Source organism: Chaetura pelagica, unplaced genomic scaffold (genome assembly GCF_000747805.2).
Source record: "Chaetura pelagica isolate M959 unplaced genomic scaffold, ChaPel_1.0 scaffold55, whole genome shotgun sequence".
NCBI lineage: Eukaryota > Metazoa > Chordata > Aves > Apodiformes > Apodidae > Chaetura > Chaetura pelagica.
The window spans coordinates 2,427,163-2,446,445 of record NW_009953571.1 but is presented as its reverse complement, the minus strand read 5'-3'; the positions used below and the strand labels follow the sequence as shown (position 1 = coordinate 2,446,445).

Below are 19,283 nucleotides of genomic sequence, written 5' to 3'. Positions count from 1 at the left end.
TTTAGGGTGTTTAAAATAAACCTCTTGAGTGTGTGGGACAACATCAAAGTCCTTGCTTGAAAATTTCAACATATGAGTTAAGCTTGGCTCACTGTTTTGAATAGTTGGGTTCTGATACTGTCGGTTAAGTGAATTTGAATCAATTTTGTAAAATGGAATTGAAGACCAGGTTTAAAAGCATCTCAAAGGCTGTCTCCAGAATAAAGGGAGGAGAGATAAAATATTAAATGTATGGATAAGAACATGTGTAAGTAATTCTGATTTTTTATTATTTTTAGCAGATCCAATGCAAGAATTTTTTTTGTATGCTTCATTTGTTAAGTTTATAGAATGATCCTTTGCTAGTAAGACATCAGATTCTTCAAGAAACAGCCCTTTTTTCCTCTACTCAACCTGTTCATTGTCCCTAGAAATATCTTCTATTAATCATTCTTCATGTTGCTCCCCTCAGAGTTGTGTCACTGAAATAAGACTTATGCCCATCTCTGTTCTTCAGCTAGTTTTCTAACTAGGGTATAACATATTTCCATTTGTTCCATGTTTGTTTTTTTTTCTTTTAAAAAAATACCAGCATGATTCACACATGGAAACAGAAACAGAATCTTTCTATCACAAATATTGTGTTGTCATCTGTTGTATTTTGAGAGCTTGTTAAATATTGAAAGTTATCATTGTGATAGAGTTCATCTTGGAAAAAAATACTTCTTGATCCATATGCTTCAATAATTTATCAAGAGAGGTTTTATCAGATATTCCAAATGAATAATATTTCACTTCCTTCTTCTTTTTTTCTTTTGGTTTGTTTTATTTTGTCTTGTTCTCAATGTAACATGAGCTTCTCCTGACACTCATGGTCAGATGCACCCTTTAAAGTCATCATTCTATCTCTGGGAAATTTACCATATGTATGTCTTATTTTTTGTTACAGCACTTGTTTCTCTTGGGAACATAAAATTCTATTAAATTCCTACTAAGATAAACTAAAATTCTTCCTCAAGGTTGGGAGTTTTGCATATGTTTTTTTGATTCACTCCTAAGATGAATTTCCTGATTTGGATGGGAAAGCCTGTTATATTTGCTCACTTTTGAAAACAGTTTCCCCATAGTTTTAACATTAAAATGGAATAAACAAGGCATATTTGTACAAGGGGTTGTCATAATAATGTCTGCTGTGTGTCCAGAGTGTATGCACATGCTGTATTGCTGTAGACAAGTATGTCCTGACTTCAGTAACTTTGCAACAACTCGTGAGTGTAAATCGTATTTTGTGCAACATTCAGCATGGGACTGTCAAGCTTTGAAGCATCTGGTTACAGGTCTAAGTTATTGTTGCTCAAGCATTATGGCCTGCTCTCAAATCTCATTTTCTTTATATAAACCGTATAAGATGGGTTAATTCATTAGTTGTTTTATGATTGCTATAAAGTTGTAAATTTGAAATACTTATTTTTATTTTGTCATTAGCTCCGTAGGTGAAATTTTGTGGTTGGTGGGTTAGTTGCATGAGTTGCACTTCATTATTGAAGTAAAAGCATTGTGTAACAGCAATACCATTACAATCTTTGTTACAGCTACGTGGAATTTTTAATATAAAACTTACTTTTGGTAGGAGGCTGACCGAAAATTCAATTAATTCATGCTAGTTTTTGCAGTTTATTGCAGATTTCAGTTCGTGAGTAGATGGGTACAAATGTTTTGAGAAAGACCACTCTTTTTTGACGTGTTTAAAAAGCATTTATTTCTTTCAAAGTAATTGTTCATTGTTAAAACATTTTATTTTTAATATTAAACAAAGTTTAGTATTTACAGTTAAAATGTTTTTACTTTATTGCAATTTTTAATGACATTGTTAGCCAAGTATATGTTTTACATTTATTTCCTTTTAACAAGAAAATTGCCAAATTTGTTCTCCACAGAGCCTTAATAACCACAAATTACTTCTTTCTTTGTTAGTTTAGATTCATTTATGTAATATGTACCTTTTACAGGTGACTGGTTTTCTTGCACTGTGTCATAATCAGTATCTATTAGAGAATGGTAATAAATAAAATGTAGTCTAATAAAGACACAATTCCACATTCAATTTGGTAGGCATTGGAATATATTTCATGTAAAATCAGTAGCATTACCAAAACATGACATATATTTCCAGATAATTTTTTACAGTGTCAGGTCTCCAACAGACTTACACTGTCTTTTAATTTAATTTTCTTCTGGGTAAAGAGAAGACATGCTTGGAGGCAGCAGTAACATTCTAGCGTGTTCAACAGAATTATAATTCATTACCTGTAAAGCTGAGACTCAACTAAAACAAATTAACAGCCTTATCTTGCAGCAAAGATGATGCCTCTTAAAAAAAAATACTAAAAAATGTAGAAAGACTTTGCTGTTAACAGTGTGTTGTATTTTCACAGGTATCCCAATTATGAATTCATCAGTGATAACTCCATATCCTGGTCAGCAGGACTTCATAACCGATACACTGAAAACTCCCTCAGAGGTGTTATTCTGGATATTCACTTCTTGTCTCAGGCAGACTTCCTGGTCTGTACATTTTCATCCCAGGTAAATGGCAATACAAATACAACATAGAGTATATGTACCAGTTGTAAATCTTAGTTTTCTTCTGGTTTCTATCTTACTCTCCATGCTCTCTCATGAAAATTTCAGGGAAGAATTAAAGGCTCAGTATTCTATGTGAACATTTGTGGGACTGTAAGAATCCCTGGAAGTGTTCAAGGGCAGGTTGGATGAGGCTTGGAGCAACCTGGGCTGATGGGAGGTGTCCCAGCCCATGCCAGGGCATTTGGAATGACAGGATCTTTAAGGTCCCTTCCAACCCAAACCATTCCATGATTCTATAATTCTGTGATTACTTTTCTACAGTTGACGTTAGTGGCTCAAGTAATTCATAAATTTGAAATAAGTGAAAAATAATACTAAATATGTTTAAGAGTTCCTTGTTTTGCATAAAGTTAATCTATAACTTGTATCCATCAATTTCTACACAGCTTAGTTAAGACATTTAAATAAGTAAAATAACTTTAAACATGTTTAACGCTTCATAATTTTGAATAAATTTAATATATAACTTGTGTCCATCCATTTCTACACATCATCGCACTCTACTACAGTTCAAACATGTCTGCTCGTGCTTGAGTTGATTGCAGGAATGGACAAGAATGAAGAAAGCAGACATTTAATTTCTCGTCAGTCTTGCATTTCCAGCAATCCAGAGGCAGTGCAATAAATGTGAATGCTGACCAATGTGATGGACTGATGAAGCAAGTTGGAGTCCAGTAAAACTGAATCATATAGTTGTCATCACTGGCATTTTCTTCTTCATTGCATCATATTTATATTAATTTAATCTCTTATGAAAAGCTGTTTTAATAGGTAGTTTTCAGATTTAAAAAGATCAGAAGACAGTATTTTGTGACCAATATGCTGATCAAGTATGGCAGCATATGACTGAAATCAAACAAAGTGGTTTTGTTTGGGTTTTTTTCCTGCTGTTGTCATATATACCCTTAGGTAATGCTCCTGGCTAGGAAAGCGTTCAACTGCAGATGAATATAGATTATCATCACACATGATTGTACTGTTACATGGAAGTGAACACAAAACTGAATATTGAAATTCACTTCAAAAAGAAATGTTTTCCACAGCCCCAAATATCAATTTCCTGCTGCACTGTAGTGACAATTACATAGGTAGCAAGCACAGCATTATGATCAATACAGTGATATATTGACCTTGATGGCCAGAACTCTTAATGTTACTATGGCAAGAAGACAGCAAAACCAGAATAAGTAGAGAAAAGCCTCTTATCTCTCAATCATGCTTGTGGATACATTTTTTTCACTGTTCACCAAACCCTGTGAAGAAAAAAAAAATAAAAAAAATTCTGGCATATTTAGAAGGTTATTAATATACATTACTTCTGACCAAGACATGACTGAAATCCAGAGTAAAAGTTCTTGCTAAGAAAAGCTTCTGAGGACCCTAGAACTTTTCTGAGAATATTTGATTCATCTGAAGTGTGTCCACTGAATGCATCTTGCAGTGAAAGAGGTGATCATCAACCAAGACCTACGGTTGTATGTCTTGGATGTCTTAAATGCAACACATGCATTGGTGTAGAGACTGTTCATATTCTGAAGGAAGAATTATGTGGTTTTAGATAAAAATAAGATACCGATAATATTTTTTGCTATTATTCAGAAAGATGTGTTAAAAGTGGTAAATGTTTGCTGTAAATAAACACTGAGTGTAAAAGAAACATGTTTAAATATAGGTACAAATTACTTGGACAGAGTATATGGTAATTGAATTGTAAACACTGGAGTAATTTCTAAAGAAGAATATATGTTAAAACACATTGATTAGTTAAATATATAATGTGATACAGGTTGATGGGGACCTACCAGGTCACCTGGTACAACTCCCTTTGAGGGTGCCTTTGAGGTACATGGTATCTTTGAGCTCCCATCTCATTCTGCATCTCCCTGCATTTGACAATAGACATGTTTACTTGGTTTTCTACAGCTGCAGAAAATTCTTCTGAAGTCTAGAAAATCCTGTATAAGAATATTACTCTCAACAGCTGCGACTATGAATTTGGTCCAACCATCTACTTAATGTACTCTGAGCAATTTCTTATATAATAATTCATACTCCTCAAAAATAATTTAGCACCGGTTTTGCTGGTCATGCAATGGTGTGAGTCTGTCTCTACTGTATTTTCATCTCTTGGGCTTTTCTAAGGACTGTTGCAAGTTTCCCTGCTTTTCAGAAAGATTTCTCTTTTATGGGTTTAAAATTTAATCCTCTGATCTTTAACATTTTAACTACTATCCCCATCTTTTCGTAATTGAAATTTATTTACATTGACATTGAAGGTAAGCAAAATCAAGCCGTCTGATCTGTATGAAGAGAAAGTAAGGATAAGAATGCAGTCTGATTTACTTCCAGTGTGATTTTGGACTTCCACATTAATCAATTGTATGCTGACGTTTTTCCATTTTCTTGCTAAAGAGTCAAAGTTTCATGTTAGTGGAATTAAGAGAAAATTACAGTATGTATGAGTAGAATCAGGTGCTTTAGGAAGTCCCCTCTATTAATTCTTGTTTATGGTACCAAAACTAAATGAATATTGATAGAAGCTGATGAATAGGTGTTTCACTAAAATACTGTTATTAAAGAAATTAGGCCCATCACATGATGCGGAGTCAAGGGAAGCAACCTACTTTGGCACTGTATTTCAGCATCATTGCTTTAATTGAGATGTGCAGAAAAGCCACATGGTAGTTACACAAATCATAACACAATAGCAAAATTAAAATTGCTTGTTAAAACAAAGAGCTTTTTTGTCTCCTCAGTCTTAATTTTGATGAAATCGTAACTCCCTCTGCCTGATGTATTTTTCTTCATAATCTCATTTCTTTCCAGGACTTAGTAGTTTCTGTATTTTGCATTGTACATGTAAGTATCCAAGCTGCAAAACAAGTACATCTGTGAATCAAAAATGGAAGGCTGGCTTTATAATTCTGCATGTGGATTCTTTGCCTTCTGCTTTCATTTTAGTTACCCAGGTTTGGCCCTACAAAGGAAACAATTGCTGAGAGGAAATGTATGTTTAATGTCAGGCATTCAGTACACTTACACTCACTTAAAAAGCATTTCTACTGAAAAGTTTTAAAATCTTTCAGAGTGTGTGTGTGTGTGTGTGTATCCTCCTTCTGGGAGGATCAGCTAGTGAGCGATAAAAGGAAGCTTTTACATTTTTAAAGCAAATTACTCTCTTGAAGAAGCTAGGAAAGTACAAATATGTCTTGACTGCTGAAAGTTCTATTCACTCTATCTTCAGAGGGAGAAAAGAGAAGCAAAATTAAGCTTTACTGTATTTACATAGACTGAAAATTAGGAAAAAGTTCAAATGCTTCTTCATATTGAAGCCTGCTGTACTGTATTGTTAATGAAGCTTTATCAAGCTTATGCAAAATCAGAGAAAGGTACAGTAATATAGATTAGAATTCAGAAAGGTCACAGTGGCCAAATCAGACACCTGACAGAAAAGAGCTTTTTAGCTTAGTTTCATATAGTGGTAACCTTTGGTATTTCTGGTGACTTTGAGAGATACAACACAATTCTGATGTTTTCACTCTCAAGAAAATTTTCTTCATAAAATGTGATACAATGACATTTCAAAATACATCTTTCTCCTCACCAACATCATTACTGTCTTGCTGGAATTTGGTTTCATTTAGCTGTCTTGCAAGTTGCCAACAGTCATAATATTAACTGGATTTTAAAGCCTTGGATTTCTGGAGCTGCTTGACTGTGAGAATTGGAGCTTCCTTTAGAAAAGTAAATGTAAAGCCTTTTTATCACAGAATAAATTGTGAAGTTTAAAGGTTGAAAGGGGAAGGAAAATGCAGTCTTTGTTAGCAGTGGAAAAAGGAAATTAATTTGGTTTTACATTTGATTGGTTACAAATTGATTTTGAAAAGCAGGATAGCTAAGTGTTCCTATGGATGTTTTCAATTTCTACTGGAAAGTGAACTGTTCTGTTTATTTATCGACTTCTTTATTTACTGAATCTGATCACCAGTGTACTAATTAAAATGCTGCAGAAGTATATGTTTCTTGTTGGTAAATATGGAGGATTTTTTATTTTCATTTGTTGTTTTTGGTTCATTGGTTGTTTTTTTGACCTGGACATTCCAAAACTCGATCCTCTTGTGAAATTTAAATGTTGCATATTGGTTGCTGACTTCTGTGGTATGTTGCAGGGACACAAAATATTTATGACTTCTCCTCTTTTTATTTTTAAGGTTTGTCGAGTTGCCTATGAAATAATGCAGACATTGCATCCTGATGCTTCAGCGTATTTCCATTCTTTGGATGATATCTACTACTTTGGGGGACAGAATGCTCACAACCAGATTGCTATTTATGCTCATCATCCACGAACTGCTGATGAAATTCCTATGGAACCTGGAGATATAATTGGAGTAGCTGGAAACCACTGGGATGGTTATTCAAAAGGCATCAACAGGAAATTAGGAAGAACAGGCCTGTACCCGTCCTACAAAGTTAAGGAAAAAATTGAGACAGTCAAGTATCCTACATACCCAGAGGCTGACAAGTAGATTAAAAGGAAGACATTCGACAGTAATTCTCAATTTTGAGTGATCTGAACCAGTCAACAAACTTATGGATTATATGGGATTTGAATTTGCATTTTAACATGCAGTTAAAATCAAAACATTTAGCAATGAAACTGGAAAAGAAGCTGAGAACTAATGGATGGGCTATTATCTGAACATACTCTTAAACATTTTTTGTTATATGCACTCTCACACATGCACACACAAAACCACATGCAACAGGAAAACTGTTGTTTTATACTCTTTCTCTTTTCAGGATTTGTCCCAGTCATAAGTCTTACGTGAGCTTTGAGCTCTTTTCTCTGCCATTACTTGACAATAATGTTCAGACTTAGAACACTGCCACATTGTGTAATTTGAGTGACATGAACATATTTTGTATGTGCAAAATTTAAAACATGGTGCCTATCTTTGAAAAAATTGTGACCTTTTTAGAAGAGCCATGTCTATTTCACAATGGGCAAGCGTCAATCTTCAACTGGTGTTACCATGACCACTGAACTTGCTTCAAACAACAGATTCAGATTTCAAAATAGATTTCTTTACAAGTTTATTTTTAGCATTGCATTGATTACTTCTCATCATTAATAAAATAAAAGATACATTCAACAATAAAATAGTCACCGTCTGTTAGGAACTTTTGTAAAACAATACCATGAACGGATTCTTTATTACTTGATAATGTGTCTGGACATTGCCTTTGATTTAAACAAACAACAAAAGCAGCAAAACCCACAAAGGAGAAAGTAGCTGGAGTTTAATTGAATTTTTAAACACTCAGTATGTAGTACAACAACTGCTAGTGAGTGGCACAGTGTTTCTCAGTTCTGTGGACAGTGAGTTTCAGTAGCATGACTTCAGTGGTTCAATTTCTTACATTTACTCTCCAGCATTATTCTTTTACCTTCTGTGTTTCCCTTTCAAAAACAGTTTTTAGGGTACTATGGATGGCCATTTATCATTTTGGCATTGAATGTAATTGCTTTTAAGTAATGTACTTCAGGTCATCCCATTTATTGAACCTGTCAGTCTAGAGTACTCTAAAAAAAAAAAAAATCTAACAATTTACCCAAAAAATAGGAATTTCCAAGGAAATATACACAAGGATGAATTTTTATGCATGACATAAAATTGCTAGTAATTCTAAGTGTTTTGAAATCTGTTGCTAGTCAGCTCTCTATTAAGAAAGGAGGTAGAACAAATTAACAAACAATTTTTGTAGATTGGGGGGTTGTGTGTGTATATATATATTTTTAAAAATGTGCAAGAAATGAAGATACTATTTCCAAATAGAAATAATATTAATGACATTATGAAGGTTCTAGTGCAATCTAATCTGGAATACTGTAACTGCAGAAAACATTTTTTATTCAGACACTGAGAAAATGCCACATGAGTAAAGATTTTAAAAGCATGGTTGGTTGACCTTAGCAAAGCAAACATTAAAAGGCTATTTAATTATATTTATGAATAGACCAAAGACAGTGTTAACATAATGAAGGGATGCACTGGACCATGGAGATATTTTAGGCTGCAAAGTAAAAGGAAATCTCTGGTGGTGTGAATTTCAGCAAGAGTCTTCCAACTGAAATAGTGGTGAGTAAAATAGAACTTGATTGATATGTAAAGGAATTAACAAAGTAGTTCTTGGAGTTTACTTTCAGGGTTGAGCGTGTAGATCCTTTCCAGTTATGTGTTCCTCAACTGAAAAACTATTTTTTATCTGGAATAAGAATAACAAGATTAAAGTTGAAAACTGCTGTGGATAAAAAAAATAATTACAAATTGCCTGTTTGTAGTATTAAATAGACACATCAGTAAACATTAACATACATACCAAATTTAGAGATGCATTGAAGGATAAATGCAAAGGAGGAGGAGTGGCCAAGTAATGCTAAAGACAAAGAATTTTTGTGACTGAAGATGGCTAGAGTTAACTGGTGTTTCTGTATTTTGGGACTTCTAAGGAAGCTCTTTGATGTTAGCTTCCTGTATAAGTGATTCTGATAAAAATTCCACTAACTTAGTCAAACTTGTGGTAATTCAGAGGCACAAACATAGGCTAAATTATAACTTTTTTTAAACTTCAATTTGAGTTGTACATATAAAGCTATTACTACTTCCCTTTTCAACTTGGAAAAAAAAAAATCCAAACCCACAAATATTTCTTCCTCAACTATTAGATCAACACATTTTGTCTTTATGAAAACTAATTATTTCTCTATGGATACTACATTATCTATTTGATATTTATAGATTTCAAAAATGTTTTATTTTTTAAGCTCTTAACTTATGGCTTCAGAGCTCATTACTTCCAGCTCGTTTTTTACAGTGTGATGCATAAATAGTATTTATAAATTAATTAACTTAGGAAAATTCCTCCATAGTCAGGTAACACAATTAAAAATATTACTAAAGAAGATAAAAAACAGAACATCTAAGATGAGCCCAAAGGCAAGAGCAAATCTTCTGATGTATTAATGAGAGAACCGAACACAGTGATGTTATATAAGACATAGAATATGGCAATTCCTCAACAGACTGTATTTGACATAATATTGGCAAGGTACGTGTGCCTCCTTACATATCTAAGTACCTAATGAATAATGTAGCTCATAATCTTTGAGAAAGTGATAATGAAATGGTATGAAATTGTAAAATTATTGTTAATAATTAAGAAGTGCACTAATGTAGATGCTATAATCTTATTTCCCCTGGACCGTATGATCTTTTCATGCTTATAATGCAGGACTTGTCAAGAGGAGGAAGCCTAGCAATAGACTGCTTACTAGACCCATCTGTTTCTAGAAATTTGTTTCCTTTATGACTACCAGTTAGTTACGTCTTGAAATCCGGGGACCTTGGGATATTAAAACTGAATTTGTTCTATATTATTCTTTATTCTCAGATATAGTGGAGTCTGGGTAGTATGGAAAGATCCATGCATAAATGAAAATGAAGACCCACCCAAATTATTATTGTAGCTCACAGAAAAGTGAAATAATGGGAAATAAAAAAATTTGTCTTAAGTACCTGAAAGGAAGTTGAATCTTTGGAAAGTTCTTAACTTGTTAAGATACCAACTGGAGTGCTTGTAGCAAGCAAACATACGTCTTGTTTCCTCTATTTGCCTTGTAGCTCTGCAACAACCCAGTCATGTAATTTTTGCCTCATACCAAACCACCAAGTCTGACATCCATAAAACAAAGACAGCCCTCATACTCTTTTAAAACAAGCTAATGTTTAATTAAATTTTTCCTCTTTAAGAAGCGTTTGTGTGTGTATATGTGTGTGTGTGTGTCTTCTGTTCATAAAAAGGAATATGAACAGTACTCTTGCCTTTGCTGTTTTACGTGATCATTGTCACATTCTCTGCAATAACTTATTTGCCAGGTAAATACAGTCTCTGAAAACTGAATATTCTACTTCCTTCTTACTAACTGGACAAAGAAATTTATTCTATAACAGGTCAGTGTCTTCTGTGACATTGATGCACCTGGAGACTGGGGTCAGCATCAGCAATTTGCTTCTGCCACTACAATTACACCAACCTAAGTTCAGTCCTTGATTTTTAGTCTATCCTACAGTCAAATGCATGGGATTCCCAAGCCTCATCTACCGACATTCTATCCCTGTTAACTGCAGGTTATTACTATATGTTCACAAAAGTTGATGTTTTATTTCAAACTTTGTGAAGATCTATCTTCAGAGAAGTCTTTTGTCTACCCCTTATACCACTGAAATTTAAGGAAACTTGCAATTACCAGAAGGTTTTCCCTCCTTTACCAACTTTTCAGAAAAGAGACCTGATGATACCTTTCTTATGGAGAAATAATCATAGTATGAAAGTTTCCTCCATAGTGCGTTTTATGTTTCTCTGATATGCAATTGTAGAGTAAGAGTCTTGGTTTCTGAGCTAGGAACACAATAGAATATAAAATGGAAAATTTTAATTACAAATTCTAGATAACAGAAGAGAGATTTTCTTTCATGCAAGTGAAGTACCACCTACCATTTGAAACCTTTTCAAAACAGTGAATTGAATTCTCGTTTTTCCAGGCCATAAGTTTCTTTGCAATGTAATGTCTCAAGTGACTAAAGAATCCGTGTAAAAATAATTTGCTTAGTTTTGGAGGTGGGAAGGAGAGAGTCTAATAAGGAGACATGATGTACTTTTAATTTAAGTTGCTGTTTCACTTTATAAAGCCACAAATAAACCTTTCAGTGCTGGGTTAAGGACCTCAGACAACAACATATTTCTCTTTGCTGTGAGAAATACTTAAAATTTAAAAACCCTCTTTTGATTTGCTATTCAGTGGAACCTTCCATTCTTTTGTATGCTTGTTTCCTTTGCACTTAATTGTAGCAGAATCCTATTGTCACTTCAAGAAAGTTTTGATTAACACAAAGGCCTACCAAGTATTTGTACAAAAATGTCTTTACCAAAGCTCACTATTAACTTCATGCTTTCAGGCAGAGTCCTAAGGAGACGCTGTTGAAGGAAGGACCTATCGCCGCTGAGCTACACTAGACATGTAACAGCTGCTGTCACATGCTTGTACTGGTTTTACTTTTAACTTTGCAAGATTTTTGCACTTTATATATCCCTGACATTTTATTTTAGCATATTTTTAAAGTGTTTTCTTGAGCATTGTTACACAAAGTCCCAATGATCCTACATTTTCTTCAAGAACTATACTGGCCCTGTCTTCATTTCCTCTCATTGTCTTAAAGACATCCTCTGGTCACAGCATTTTAATAGGACCATCTAGATTGGTGTTTCCTGAGGCATATGACATTTCCATGCTCTTCCATTAGTCACACTGCCTACTTGCATCTCAGCCTGATCTACCATGGTTGAATGAAGCTTCTTCAAACCTCTCTGCTTAGTGTGTTTTGATTTCCTGGCCTAGTGGCCAGTGTTCATTACATGAGCAGGAATCTAAGGGGCAGCAAGTGTCTGTACTTTACTTTTCATAATAACATGAAATTATTGCTTGCAGGTGTTGGGGTTTTTTTAGTTTGTTTGGTTTGTCTTTTTTTACAAAATGCATTTTGTATTTTCCTTGACTGGCATAGCAAAGGATTCACAGAGAAAATGCAATAATCAGATGGGCTTAATAAGTGCTAGGGAGGCTTACAAGGCCTAGAAGTTCCTTGCCTAATAAGATTTACAGCACACACCATAGCAAGTTTTTGGACCTGGATGAATTTTCACGGCATTCTCTATTTGGCTGTCACTGAATATACACTGATGCCTGCATCTTTATACACTGAATGCAGTCTTTTACAGGACTGTAAGAGGCAAGTAATTTTCTTCTCTTCAGTCTTGGAATCCTTAATTTTAGCATGGTCTAGTGTTCCTGCTCACTTTCTTTGACATTTTTGTTTGTTTGATGGAGCTGCACAATGCTTAATTACTCCATTAATTCCTAATTTCACTACAAGTAGCGCCACAAAAATATTATATCTTAGCTGTGAGAATCCACTGAATGTTGAGATTGCTGCCCAATTCAGCTGTACACAGAAGATCTGTCTCTAAAAGAAGCCAAGTATGTTTGCTGATATCTTTCCAAACAGTAATAACCTGGAAGAATGAATGGAAGCAGAATAGAAAGCAGGGCATCCTACATCCTTCTTTGGGAATGAGAAAGAATGGGGCATCCATTATGTGCAGCAAAGACACTGGAAAGCTATTGACTGGCTGATGAGAGTAGTTTGCTACACTACTTCAGCTTATTGCTGGAGAAGGAACTATAATGAGTTTATTATTTTAAATCTGTGGTCACTTTGTAACATCTATAAAAATTTATTTATTTTCACTAGAGAATAAAATTGCTATACAGAAAGAATAAGTTCAGATTTGTGGCATTAAACTCACAGTGTTTCTTCTTGTCTCCGGTAGAGTTCCCTGTGCACTAACGTTTCTTAAAATGAGTTTTTGCTTCTGACTAAACTTCAATTATTCAGCAAAGATAGACAAATCTTGTTAGACTGGCTTGACCCTTTTTTTAACCTGTGCATCACTAGGGATTATACATAGGCTAGCACTGATCAGCCTTCATGTAATATATTTAGAATTGAAGGACTTGTTTAGAAACAACAAAAAGCTTTTTTTAAATATTTAAAAGTAACAATAAGGGAGTATCTGAAAGTATTTCTCTGGGGTTGATGATGTGTTATGACTACTTTTTATTACACTGATTCATATTAGCTCATGTTCTCGTGTTTCTGAGTGTGTTGCTCATTCTTTTGTTCCAAAGTTTAGATTATAAGATTTATGGTCTAGAAGTGTCCTTGTGTATATTGTGTTTCTACACTCCTTTCACGGTGGGATTCCTGTCATTCAGTAGGATCCCTGGAAAATACAGTAATATGAATAATAACTGCAGTCATTAAATGGGTTAATAATGTAGCCTATAATGCTAAATTCAGTATTATTTTGTATTGTGTGCTTTTATTTGTTTTGCATTATTATTTAGTTATATATATTGCTTATTTTGCACTATGTGTGTCTGAAAAAAAAATTTCTTAAACCCTCCTTCGCATCCCAAATATCTGAAGTCAGATTCAGGAAGTTTTGTTAGTTCCTTCCTACATGCTGATGACCTTTGTTATTTGCAGTATGTTTATGTTTGGTTCTGGAACAGTAGAGTGATTTAAGAAATGACCTTCTGTACTTTGTTTACTCTCATTCCTTCTCTTGGGACTTAGTCACTGGCCACATGTATGCTGAATATATTTCAAGGTGAATAGAAACAGATTCACATCTACGCCACTAGGTTGGTGTATGTTAGTGTTTTGGAAGTAAACATGAACGTATAAGCTTTATTTATGTGGTTTTAAAATTACATGTAGCAGAGTAAGTATAAGAACCATTGGAATAATAGACTCATCACCTTTTGTTGAACTGAATAGAGATTACTCATGCTCTTTTTCGTTCTTAAGAAAGCACATGGCAGGAATATGCTTTGGAGAGACAGTTGCACACACCATAGACAGTTACGTGTCTCATAGGAAGTGATAAAAGCTGTGGAAGATCCTGGAAAAAACCTCTTGGAGATGAGAACAGGAACAAGGTAAAGATTGGCTTGACATGAAGGTGTTCCTGTCTTTGCTGTATCTGCCAGTCTGGTTGACTGGAAGTTGCTGTCTTCTCATCCTGGGCTGCCCCTTCAGGATTAATTTAACAGACATATATTATTTTGTCATGACTTCATGTTGGGTGGATATTGGTTCCAGAACATGCCGTTTCTTTCTAATAACATGTGTCTTATCAGGTGCTTCGTTGTACAACCTCTGTAGTAAAATGGTGCAGTGTTCAGCTGGTGTTGGCCTCATAAGATTCCCTTGAAGCATTTTCTTTTGGTAAAACCATACACAGTGGTTGGAAAAAAAAAGAAAACAGTATCATCTTGTGCTGATTTGAGTCTGATGTTTTATTTCCGAGATGCCTGTAATTTGCCTGCCTTACCTATAAAACCACAAGGTAGATTTCAGCTTATTTTCTGTGGCAAGTAGCTTACTACTGTTGGCTATAGCCAACAGTTTGGTTCTTAAAGTAAGCTTCAGGCCTCTGGCTCTTAATTGCTTTCTGAGAAAGAGTAGTCTCCCCCCTGACAGTGGATATATGGAGTTCAGAAAAAATAGTTTGAGCTGATTCTGATACATTTTTTCCTACCAACACTACCACTCTTTTGCCTCTCTGTTTTATCCAGCCTAATTTGTTTTAGAATTATCTTGCAGTTGTAGAGGTATGGGGCAATTGTATTGTCTGTGCTTGAAAGGCAGTTTAAAATGAGTTTTCTAAGCATGCAGCTAGTACAAGGCACAACAATGGCTATTAATCTCTGTGTATGCAATATCTTCTCCAGCAACTTCTCTACCAGTGGTGCCAACTTCATTTCTTTGTTTCTTACTCATTTCCTCTCTGTCTCTGTGTAGAATGCTCTTCTACTGTGTTCACTCAGATCTCTAGAAAACCTGCATATGTACAAAAAATCAAATCAGAAAATTAAATGCAGTTAAATTATCGACATGTCTGCTTTTTTTCATCAGATTTTATGTTACATATATCACATTTTTTAACTTTTAAGTTCTCAGAATCAAACAGCTTATTTTGTTATTTTTAGACTTCTTAATCCTCAAACAATAAGTAGTAGACAAAAAGGCTTCTAGGAGTAAAGCTTTTCCAAAAGCAGTAGATTGAACAAACAATAAAAAATAGAAATCCCATTAAATTCCTAAAAGTAGAACTGCATGAAAGATTACTCTGAATCCCAGAGTAAGAAATACACAGGATTATACTTTCTTGTCCTGTAGTAGCTTATCTAAGTTGCTGCTTATCTGTGAGGAATCGGCATTAATTAGCATCTGCTGAAGTGGACAGAGTCTTCAGTGTACACACTGTCTACAATTAAATTAAATTTTATCTCAAGAAATGTTTTATCCTAATGCAAAATTGCCTTTATGTTCTTTTATAGCATTTAATATTTTTTGCATCTTGAGGTTTTCAGATAACCACTAGTGGGTGGTATATAACATGAATGATAGTGCTTTAAGTACATCCATCTGGGAAGAGTAGGAACAGCTGTTTGTGCAAAAGGCAATATGTTGATATGTCAAGTTAATTAATCATTTTAATTTCAGTTACAGGATGTGCAAAGTCTATCACTATGACTAGAAAATGATTTTGTGAAATCACTGTCCAATCTAACGGGGATGTTTTTATTAAAGAACAGTAGCTATGGCAGGTTTCCATGTTGTATCCCACTTGTTTATCATGGCACACATTCAGTGACTGAATAATAAAACATGTAAACTTTGTTTTACTGTTGCAGACAGATTCAGGACATTTGAGTCCCATCCAGTAGCCAAACAAATTGCTTTGGGGAAACAGAATTAAATTATGAAAATAATAAATTACTAGATAAAAAGACTTATAACAGGTTCAGAGAAAAGTCTCTCCTCTGAAGTTTTCAAACTTTCTGTCTAGGGAAGTTTTAGTTTTCAAAGTGTGCATCAGAACAGTATGCTCTACCACTGTTTTCTCATTAGGAGTATTTGCATGAAGATCTATTAATGTGGTATTACCCTGGTCTTATGCTTCCTTTTAATTCCTGATGTTTGTCAACCTTGTATTTATATGCAACAGTATAACAACAGTATGTTACGTAAGCAAACAAGGATTTTCCAAATTTCCAGATGCTTTTTCCTCCTATATACATTATTATTAGTGCTCTGAGGTGGATGCTTGCATGCATCATCACATTAGCACGTCACTACTGAAGTTAAGTACCTCTAGCATGCTTGCAACTGCAGGGTTTTTTTCCAGGAATCACAAATGCAAATTCCTTGGATGAGTGATCCATATTTTTAGCACTTGTGTCATTTAGCTGTGGATCTTTTTGCAATGAAAGGAAACAAGCCTTTTTTTCTTTTTTTCAAAAATGATTTTTTCAAAGATGGTTGGAATCTGTGGCAGAATGCTGATGGATGCATTCGTTACAATTCTCTTGCATCTGGAGCTCCTAAGAACATTGGGTAAAGCACTTTATAGTAGTAATTTAGACATAGACAAGACAGACAGTTTACAGAGTTGTTCAAATTCTCTGCCAGTTTTCTGGCAAAAAGAAAGTGGTGATTTTTTGACTGTCAACAAAGTATTAATTTCACACTCCAACCTTTTTTAACTGTACCAGTAAGATTGCTTTTGCATGCATTTCTGACCGATGCAGGCTATGCTTGATAAAAGGTTAATCTGAATACCAGGAAGAAGTCTACTAAGAAAATTTAGATATTGAAATATGTGTGTATGTATTTATTTTTTAATTTATAATTTATACATACCATATATATATATTATATATATATATAATTATGTATATAATTATAATCTGTTGTTTTCTTTGCAAGCTTTGTGCCACTCCCAGGACTTACTTTGTGTATGCTTGCCAGCAGTTAGAATCTTCTGTCCTTTAAATGTCAGCATCTTTTGTATTTATACTCTTAAGGAAATCTCTAAAATTTTACCTTTGCCATGTGCTTCATGCATGTGTTGCCTTTCTTCATCTTTTTGTGATAAGTTTTTGTTGGTTTTTTTTAAATCTGAAGCAGGTAGAACAGACTTTTACAGTTTTGGTATTGGAACCCCCTGATACACATACACAACTCTGTGTTTCATCATTACAAGGTTTCCATTAAATCATAACCAAAGGTCCTAAAAAGACTGATAAATTCCCAAGCTCCAGGGGAATGCACACAGCACTGATACATCTGGAAAACACAAGCTACCATATGGGTATGTATATTTTAATTATTAAGGGATTAATATTGAGAGAGTTGTGCATCTGCTCTTCTCTCAACTGTTGTCTTACATATTTATTCTACTCATCAGTATGTGGTGTCATGGATGTTTTAGACATTGGCCTCTGCACTCTTGGACTGTAATATCTCTTATGGCTGCTGTTTTTTAGGGCAAGAAAAGCAGACTAGTCCTCTGTCAGTTCACAGTGTTGGTTAAGAGATGGAATAACTAGCAGTGCTTTTCCCCAAATAAACAGTTCCCAAATTCATTGTGACTTTTTTTTTAAGTCATCACTGACTTAGGATTATTTATCCATGTTCTAGAACGTGTATATAAATAATTGTCTCTTTTATTTTTAGTCTTTTTTTATTTTGAGAGAATGTTGTTAGAGCAGACTGAGAGCTTTTATGCTAAACCTTGACACTCATATTAGGGTTCATTCCCTTAATGTTCAGGTATTCATGAACGATGGTGCCCACTCTAGATGTGCAGATGGCAGTATAAATGATGGATGTTTGTTACCATTTAGCACTGATCCTTTTGGTTCCCAAATCCCTACAGCTTTATACTTCGATCTTGCCAGAACTTACAGTCTTATTTTCTTTAAAGCAATATTAGTTTTCCTTCTTCATTAAATTAGAAGCAAGGTTATAATGAGATCCTAAGGAGACCAGACTTTCAGTCACAAGATTTTGGGCTAGTCATAAAATTTAACTTCAGTTTTTGCTTAGAGTAATTACAGTGATTCTAGTATTGCTGCAGAATCTAGTCTACATCAGTATCAGCTAGATACTAGATGTAGTTGTTATTGCCATGTTGTCATATCACTGAGAGAAGTCACAGAATTCATTCTCTGGCTCATCAGGATTAAACAATGCATATCAATGAAACTGACATCTCTTTGAGAATTGAACAGCTTGGAAGTAAAAATCAGTTTGATCTTGTTTTGGGGAAACGTACAAAATGCAACTCAGCCAGCAGGTTGCTTTTTGTACAATTAAGCCCTCCCATCCAGCACAGATCTATGTATTCTTGTGGTTAGAGAAGAAATCCCAGATACCTGTTTTCCATACGGTTGTATCAGTAGCCAGTGCACACATGACACTGGAATTACTGTCACTTGAGGGAAAACTAGGCTTAGACAGTGTGGTATCTGAAATGGTAATTGAAATCTAGCACTGTGTTTCATGAGGGCTTGAGGTTTTTACATGAATTATTAAGAGGTCTACAGTAAAAATCAGGTGTCAACCAGATCACTCAAGTGAAGGAAGGGGATATAGGAACAGGAGGGAGATAGAGGGGTTAGTCACTTAACCATCCCTACCTTCAAGCAAGAAGACAATGTGCATAGCACTCTGGTGAGTAAGAGTACATGTGGCTGAGGCAAGCTGTTAGTTTGTAGTGAATAAAAAGTCTAAAATATATTGTGATTTATGACATAAAGTATATGTTAATCTAGATCTGATCTGTTCCTGTAGGTAGTGTAACTTCTTTACTTAATTTCTCATAGTCTCTCTCATATTCAGATTGATTCACCACTTTTCCAGTATAATTAATCAACTGCATTATCATTTATGCATACTGTGGTTCTCCCTTATTTCTTTATTTTTAAGAACCATGTTAATCTCTAGAAATTGACACTAATAAGGCTATAACAGCTGGGAAATTAACCTGATTTGAGTATATATATTCTGAACAGAGGCTAATACTAACTGACCTAAGTGTTACTAATAAAGATGTCATCAGTTGGTGATCTCTGTTTGCCCTGACATCTTTTTTATCAGAGCAATGGCAGGACTAACTCA

The 19,283-nt window shown here is 34.5% G+C and overlaps 1 protein-coding gene across 2 annotated transcripts in view; it reads left to right on the top strand.

Moving 5' to 3' along the window:
- Nucleotides 1–7,784, top strand: part of FUT8 (fucosyltransferase 8 (alpha (1,6) fucosyltransferase)) — a 47,439-nt gene extending 39,655 nt beyond the window's left edge. For both annotated transcript variants that reach the window (XM_009999510.1, XM_009999509.1), the window contains exons 8-9: nt 2,415–2,565; nt 6,837–7,784. In XM_009999510.1, coding sequence (XP_009997812.1) covers nt 2,415–2,565; nt 6,837–7,154 — 469 coding nt within the window. In that variant the 3' untranslated portion in view covers nt 7,155–7,784. The remainder of the gene's footprint in view (nt 1–2,414; nt 2,566–6,836) is intronic.
- The last annotated feature ends 11,499 nt before the right edge of the window (nt 7,785–19,283 follow it).